The 7,120-nt window shown below is 58.1% G+C and overlaps 1 protein-coding gene across 1 annotated transcript; it reads left to right on the forward strand.

The window, feature by feature from the left end:
* Positions 1-641: 641 nt before the first annotated feature.
* On the forward strand, positions 642-6,326 carry SLC16A6 (solute carrier family 16 member 6). Its single transcript, XM_088537736.1, has 6 exons — positions 642-688; positions 1,970-2,211; positions 2,289-2,432; positions 3,390-3,518; positions 4,660-5,484; positions 6,085-6,326. The coding sequence occupies exons 2-6, from the start codon at positions 1,977-1,979 to the stop codon at positions 6,324-6,326; spliced, it is 1,575 nt and encodes a 524-aa protein (XP_088393862.1). The 5' UTR covers positions 642-688; positions 1,970-1,976.
* The last annotated feature ends 794 nt before the right edge of the window (positions 6,327-7,120 follow it).

Genomic DNA, 7,120 nt, shown 5'->3' on the forward strand with positions numbered 1-7,120 from the left:
GCGGGGGCCCGGGAGGGCCGCGGAGCCGCCGCAGGTGCCGCCCGGGGAGGCTCCGCTCCGCGCGGCCCCGCGTGTACAGGGGCCCCGCGCACCTCTGCGCGCGCACGTGCTCCCCTCGCGCCACCGCCGCTCGCAGTCCCCCCGCGCACTTTTGCGCGGCCCTGTGCAACCTCCCCCCCACGCCCCGGCTCCCCGCGCGCCTTTAGCGCGGCCGCGTTGCAAACACCCCCAACCCGCGCGCACCCCGCCGCGCAACCACCGCGCGCACGAGCCCCTCCGCGCGCCTCTGCGCGCGCACGTGCCGCCCTTGCGCCACCCCTGCGCGCACCTTAGCGCGGCCGCGTTGCAACCCCCCCTCCCCACGCGGGCAGCCCCCCTCCCGCGGCCCCTCCGCGCGCGCTCCCGGTACCTCCCCGCCCCGCCGCCCTGCGCTGCGCTGCGCGGCCCCGCGGCGGCGGCAGCAGCGCCGCCCCCTGCGCGGCGGGCGCGGTGGCGGCGCGGGGCCCGGCGCACATGGCGCAGCGGCGCGGCCGGCGCAGACCGGCTCAGGCCGGTATATAAGGGAGCGCCGGGAGCGAGCGCCGCGCAGCCGGCGCCGCCGCGGGCAGCGGAGCAGCCGGGACGGCGGCCGCGGAGCCGCCTGCGCTCCCGCCGCCGCCATGGGCAGCCCCTAGCGCCGCCAGCGCCGGTGAGTGCGCCCGGGGCGCGGCCCCCTCGCCCCCCGTTATTTATTTATTTAATTTTTTTTTCCTCCCTTCCCCCCTTTTTTTATTCCTCCCCCCCCTCCCCCGCCTCGCTGTGTCTGCGCGGAGCAGCCGGTGCGGCGGCGATGCGCAAAACGCGCCCGAAATGTTGGGAAAGTGATGGGGGGGAGAGGCTGCATCTCCCCAACCCAGGGCTGCCCAGGGGTTCCTCACATCCTCTCGCAACGCTCATCTCCATCTCTCCATCGCTTTTTTTTTTTTTTTTTTCCTCCAATGCGTATCATGTGCTGGGTTTTTATTTTTTTAATTGCATTTAATTTTTATATAATTATGTATTTATTTACTAGCGCGCTTCCCCCATGCTGGTCGCTGCTCGCACAGCGGCTCCGCGCACGCGGGGCGGCCGCCGGGGGTCGCGGGGACCCCGCGCAGCGGCGCCCAGGGCCCCGCACGTGCCCGGCCCCCGGCGCGAAGTTGCTCCGCGGCGCGGGGAGACGATGGAGGAGCAAAGAGCGCGGGGGGAGAGGGGGGCACGGGGGCCCGGTGCGGGACCCCCGCACCACGAGCGGGTCCTGAGCCTGGAGGATTCCCCCCCTCAGTGGCAAATGAGCCTCCCTGGTGCGGCGAAAGCCTTGGGTGCAGCGGAGCATCCCCCACCTAACGCAGCTGCATCACCCGGGATGGCACCGGGGAGTGAGTCCCCGAACCAGGCTCAGTAGCGGGGACCGGAGCGGGTGCCACACACGCCATTTTGGCACCCAGCACCTTCCCGGCAAGTTATCTGTCCCCCTGCATCCCCACAGCCGCTTGGAAAGCTCCTGTGTTTGGAAGGAGCTGCAGTGGCAACCGCTGCAAGTGACCGGTCCCTCAGGGAGGAAGCCTGGAGGTCCTGGCCCTGGTCGGGATTTCGGGAATGCCGCTCGGCAGGGGGATTAGGGCAGCTTTGTCCGGCGGGCGTGAGACTTCGCGCCGGAGCCGGTGGATGTTTCGGGAATGGTGTCCCCGCGCTCAGGTGACAGCGCTGCAGCAGCGCTGGCCGAGCCCGGAGTTTCTCCTTGACTCAAAGACCACGGCCGGACAAACCAGCCCCGTGGCAGTGGGAGGGAAACTTCTCCCTAACTCCCGCGGTTACTCCTGGCCCCCGCAGTTGCTCCTGCGGCAGCAGAGCCGGCACCAGCTCGAGCGATGCTGCAGGTGCTGAGCTGGGGTCCAGGAGCTGGGCTCTTCCTCAGCTCATGCCTCGCACTTCCTCCCCTCTCTTGCAGATCCAGAATGACCGTCAAAGCGGTGAAGATGTCGTGCGCCGCTCCAAATGTCTATACTAAAGTGCCTGACGGAGGATGGGGCTGGACGGTGGCATTCGCCTTCTTCTTTGTGGAAGCTCTCACCTACGGCATCATCAAGTCGTTTGGGGTCTTCTTCAACGACTTGATGGAAAGCTTTGATGAAACCAACAGCAGAATATCCTGGATCATCTCCATATGTGTGTTCGTGCAGACTTTCACAGGTGGGCACGTGGAGCGGGGGGTCCCGAGGGCGACTGAGCCCCCAGGGGCCCTGACGTGACGAGCCCTTCTCTTCCAGCTCCTCTCTCGACCGTGCTCAGCAACCGCTTTGGCCACCGCTTGGTGGTGATGGCCGGCGGGGCGCTCATCAGCAGCGGCATGGTGGCCGCCTCCTTTGCCCGCACCGTGGTGGACATGTACGTCGCCATCGGGGTCGTTTCTGGTGAGTTGTCCCATTCCCTTGTTCCCGCTTCCACTCGCTAGCGAAGCCTCCAGCAAACGCAGTTCCAGCTACGAGGGCTGCCTCGCTGTCTGTCTCTGCTCTCTCCCTCCATGCTGTGATTTATTTATTTATTTATGGGTATTAGTCACTCTGCAACTTTAACTCCCTGCTCAGTAGCTTTTCCCACAGAGCTGGCTGCAGAGAAGATGGTTGTGGTTTCCCCGCTTCCCTTGGCGATCCACGCGGTCGCTCGGAGTGCTGCTGCTCGCAGCCGCTTCCCCGTGGGCGTCCTCCCATGCACGTGCAGCCGGTGCGGGCAGGTCTTCTGCCGGAACTGGTCTCTTTGTGGATGCTCCCACTCTCCGCTGCTGCGGTGGCTTTGGGGACGCGCGGGTTTGCAGCTCTTTCCTGTCTCGGTTCCCTGCGTCACCCAGGGCAGGCCCTTGGGGATTCGGCCCCGCGTGGGGCCGGAGGCTCTTGTGGACGCTCACGTTGCTCCTGCTTCCCTGCGGGAGACGAAGGCGCTTCCTGGGACCACATCCGCTAACCTTGCCAGGGGTGACCACCCCCGCAGCTGTCCCCGCTCTGTTCCGGGTGTCCCTCAGCCCCCATAGCTTAAAGGAGCGATAGCTCCGGCTCAAGCTCTAAGCACGCGAGGTCTTCAAACCGGCACTGCTGGCTGCTTGGGAGCAGATGGCTCTAGCTCACGCTTTTGGGTTTTCTGTTCTTTTTTTTCTTCCCCCCCCCGCCCCCTCAAAACACTAAAATCCCTTTGGTTTTAGACCAAAACAAATAACCTTCTGGTTTCCCCAATGATTCTCTTCCAGGGTGACTCGCTGAGTTGGCCGAAATGACCCTGTAGTCTCACCACCGGGAAAGCTGACTTAATGGGTTCTCGCATCGGTGTTTCCTTCTCCCTTGCTTGTTGTTATGGCAATTTTTGGCATTTATTCACAGGCCTCGGATACTGCCTTTCTTTCCTCCCGACTGTCACCATTTTATCACAGTATTTTGACAAAAGACGTTCGCTGGTCACAGCAGTGGCATCTACAGGAGAATGTTTTGCTGTCTTCTCTTTCGCGCCAGGTACACAGACCAAATCTCATACCTAGATGCATGCTTGAATGCACAAGGCCCCTTTGACCCCCCTCCCAACCCCCTGAGACCCTCCGACATGAAATATGGGGCCAGTGCTCGTGCGTCTCACTGTCATGAGCCCCTAAAGCCCACGCAGGCGCCAGCTCCATGTCCTGCAGGCCAGGTGACGGGCACAGCAGGGACCGGTGTCGCAATCTTTGGCACCCTTCTCCATCCCCGCAGCTGTGACGGGTCCTGAGGCCTTGACCTGAAGGGACCCTCGGCTGCCCCAGCTCTGAGGCCGTACAAGGAAAGTTGGCCCCAGGGAGGGGGACAGGCGCAACCTGCGTGTGGCCGCTCATAGGCAAGGAGGCCTCCACTGTCATTCCTAGCATCTCTGGGCAGAACAGGGCACATGGCGCGGATACCCAATCCGGGCTCTCAGTATCTATCTAGCAGGCTAAAAATACGCCCGAGAAACGTCAGCTCCTTCAAGCCGGGGCTGCAGAAGTAACTGCTCCGAAAGTGAGTGGGCTGGTGCTTAGCATGTGCCGTATCAGCCAGGCCCTGAGATACCTGAACCCTTCAGGGAGCTTCCAGACCCGAAAGGCAGCAGGTCTCCCCGTGAGTGGGCGCCCAGGGCTCTGCTCCCCAGCCCGACCCAAGGCTCAGCTTGCTTTGGGTGAACACCCCGGCGCAGGGCGCCTCAGAGCAGCCCACAGGCTTCCGCTCACGGCTGCGCGCAGGGCGGCGGCGCCTCAGAGAGGAAACGCACGCGGCACTCGCTCCCATTCACTAAAAACAAACCCAGCTTGCTCCTCGGGTACCCCCCGCCGAGCCGCGGCCCCACACAGGACGACCCAAAGGGTAGTTGTGCTGGCCAGGCTTCAAACACGCTTTCTAAGCGCCTGCCTGCTGCAGCTGGGCTCCCACAGAGGTGCCGGATGGGTGCTGGACAGGACACCCTTGGGTGCCCTGCTGGCAGCACCCTCTGCGTGGCCTCTGCTGTGTGAGCCAAGGGGCCGGGGACCCTCCTGGCTTAGCACGAGTAGAAAGCAATGGAGTTTTGGTTACTTGACTAGCTGTTAGCTCAGGTAGCTTCGTGGTGTGACTGCGGGTTGTGCAGTTACCCTCTGCCCTCTCCCCGCAGCCATCACGGCTCTGAAGGAGCAGATCGGCTGGCGCTACAGCCTCCTCGCCGTGGGGGTGCTGCAGCTGAGCATCGTCGTCTGCGGCTCGCTGCTGCGACCCATCCTCATCGTCAAGGAGCAGGAAGAAGTGAAAGTCCAGCCCGTGGAGGAGCCCGCAGAGACCAAGTACATGCTTGAAAACGAGCAAACGCGCACCTCAATCGAGTCCATCGACTCAGGAGTAGAAATAACTACCTCACCCAGCAATGTGCCTGGAAAAACCAAAGTAGAGCCGAAAAGTGAAGAACCAAAGGAAAACGTACAGGTCCTTGTTGACAATAACAGCACCCCTACAGAACCAAAAACCCAACTACTGGACTTCTCTGTGATGAAAGACTATAGCTTTATCTGTTATGCGTTCTTTGGTCTGTTTGCCACCTTGGGATTCTTTGCTCCCTCGCTGTACATCATTCCCCTGAGCCTCAGCCTTGGCATCGGCAAGGACCACTCCGCATACATCCTGTCCGCGATGGCAATCGCGGAGGTCTTTGGAAGAATTTCAGCTGGCTGGGTCCTCAACAAAAAGCCCATCCGCAAGATCTACATTGAACTCATCTGTGTTATTCTGCTGTCTGTAGCACTGTTTGCCTTCCCTTTTGCCTCTGAATTTTGGGGGTTGATGACATGTAGCATATTCTTTGGGTTCATGCTTGGGACGGTGGCGGGCACACACATCCCACTGCTGGCAGAAGATGATGTGGTCGGCATCGACAAGATGTCCTCTGCAGCTGGAGTCTACGTCTTCATTCAAAGCTTAGCTGGGTTGGCTGGACCACCCCTTGCAGGTACCTCTAAAATACTCATGTCCTTTAGTATGTTTGACATCAGCTACTAATGCTGATTCCTGCTGTGGAAGTGTCCTGGCAGGACGGTACTATGACTAGCGATAAAACTCTGCAACTTGTTATTAGGAGACTCCTGGAGCCACAGGATTGCTGCAATGCAGCTCTGCAGAGTCCCAAAGATGAGGCAGCCTCCACCGAGGAACCTCAGAGTGAGAAAAAACACCGCAGTGCTGGCCTGATCCTGCTAGGAACCTAAAATTGGCATCGTTTCAGGCTCTGGTGCAAGATGCACATGAATTGCTTTCGCTGTGCATGTTTGAACCAGACGTTCTACAAAAAGATGAAGTTGCTAATGTAATAAGTAAATGCCTGATGTATCTCAGGCTTAAAGTCCCTGCAGTAAGGAAAGGGTTCTGACTTGCCTGAAGATGACCATATTTCTCCCTGGAAATGCTGTTTTACCACTTTTTTTTTTTTTTTAACATAGCATGCATTTGTCACTCTTTTTTCCCCAGTGGTAACTAGACTGTAATTCCCAAAGGAGGGATGGGCAAGGGTGCAGTCGCAGGTGACTAATAGGCGTAAATGTTTCTTCTGTAGGTGTCTTAGTGGATACAACACAGAACTACAGCTCGGCCTTCTACTCCTGTGCTGCTGGCATGGTCCTGGGCGCCGTGTTCCTGTCCCTCGTGCGGCCGTGCAAGGTCGGGCTGTGTCGCAGGCGGGAGCAGCGCGTTGAGGAGGCCGCGGCAGAGCCCCCGCAGGACCCACCCGAGGACTTTATTGAAATGGATATTGGAAAAGCAGATAGTTCAGGAAAAGGCGCTGACAGCTCCGCATAAAAAAAGACTGTTCCTTCTCCATCTAGTGTCCCCGGTGTGCGACCGAGGAACACGTCAGCTCTGCTCCACCTTTGAAAACTACATTCGAAAGGGAATGCAACATTTTACATGTGAACAGTTGCTACCAACAGCTTTTTTATCATTAGAGAAACAACTTTTAAAAAAAAAAAAAACACAAGAAAATATGGATAGCCACGTAAGAATAAACTCTGTCTAGCATGAAGATGCGATTCACACTCCCGCTTTCCTCTTAAGTGACAAGCATAGGTAAAGAGTTGACCAATTCCAATGGAAAAAGCAAGACCGGGAACACCCGAAGCAGCCCCTCAAACTCTGAGCTCAGGCTCTGACTTCTGCCTTCATCCCATACTGCAACTCCCGCACAGCCAGTGAACAGATTGTACTAACTCAAGATGAGTATTTCACAAGACACCAGTAACAAACTGACTTTTCTTTCAGAAAAACACGGATTCATGAGGAAGAGGCTAGGCTGGATAGCTGACTTAAATTGCTGGTGTTCTACTTGACTTGAATGTCACCAATGCTGGGAAACCGGAGGTTCCACGCATCTTTATGGCCAGTTATTACTGCACATACTTCACTACGAGATCATTTTTCTTCTCCCAATTAGTATCCTTAAAACTGTTTTCTATTGCGAGTCAGATCTGATGTACTGTTTCTAATTTAACTAGTATTTATTAACTTATTCTCAGATTGTTAAAGGCTGATAGGTTAAATAACTGGAGAGGAAAAATAATCTTTTTTGAATAACAAAGCTATCTTTCCATCAATTC

Source organism: Tinamus guttatus, unplaced genomic scaffold (assembly GCF_059628265.1).
Source record: "Tinamus guttatus ecotype Peru unplaced genomic scaffold, ASM5962826v1 Tinamus_guttatus_pri_ptg000045l, whole genome shotgun sequence".
Classification (NCBI taxonomy): Eukaryota; Metazoa; Chordata; class Aves; order Tinamiformes; family Tinamidae; genus Tinamus; species Tinamus guttatus.

Bases quoted from the DNA above. Each gene is read 5' to 3' on its own strand.
- SLC16A6 (XM_088537736.1), top strand. From the start codon at position 1,977: ATGACCGTCAAAGCGGTGAAGATGTCGTGCGCCGCTCCAAATGTCTAT. The intron at 2,212-2,288 runs GTGGGCACGTGG...CTTCTCTTCCAG, and splicing joins GTTCGTGCAGACTTTCACAG to CTCCTCTCTCGACCGTGCTC. The intron at 5,485-6,084 runs GTACCTCTAAAA...TTTCTTCTGTAG, and splicing joins GGCTGGACCACCCCTTGCAG to GTGTCTTAGTGGATACAACA.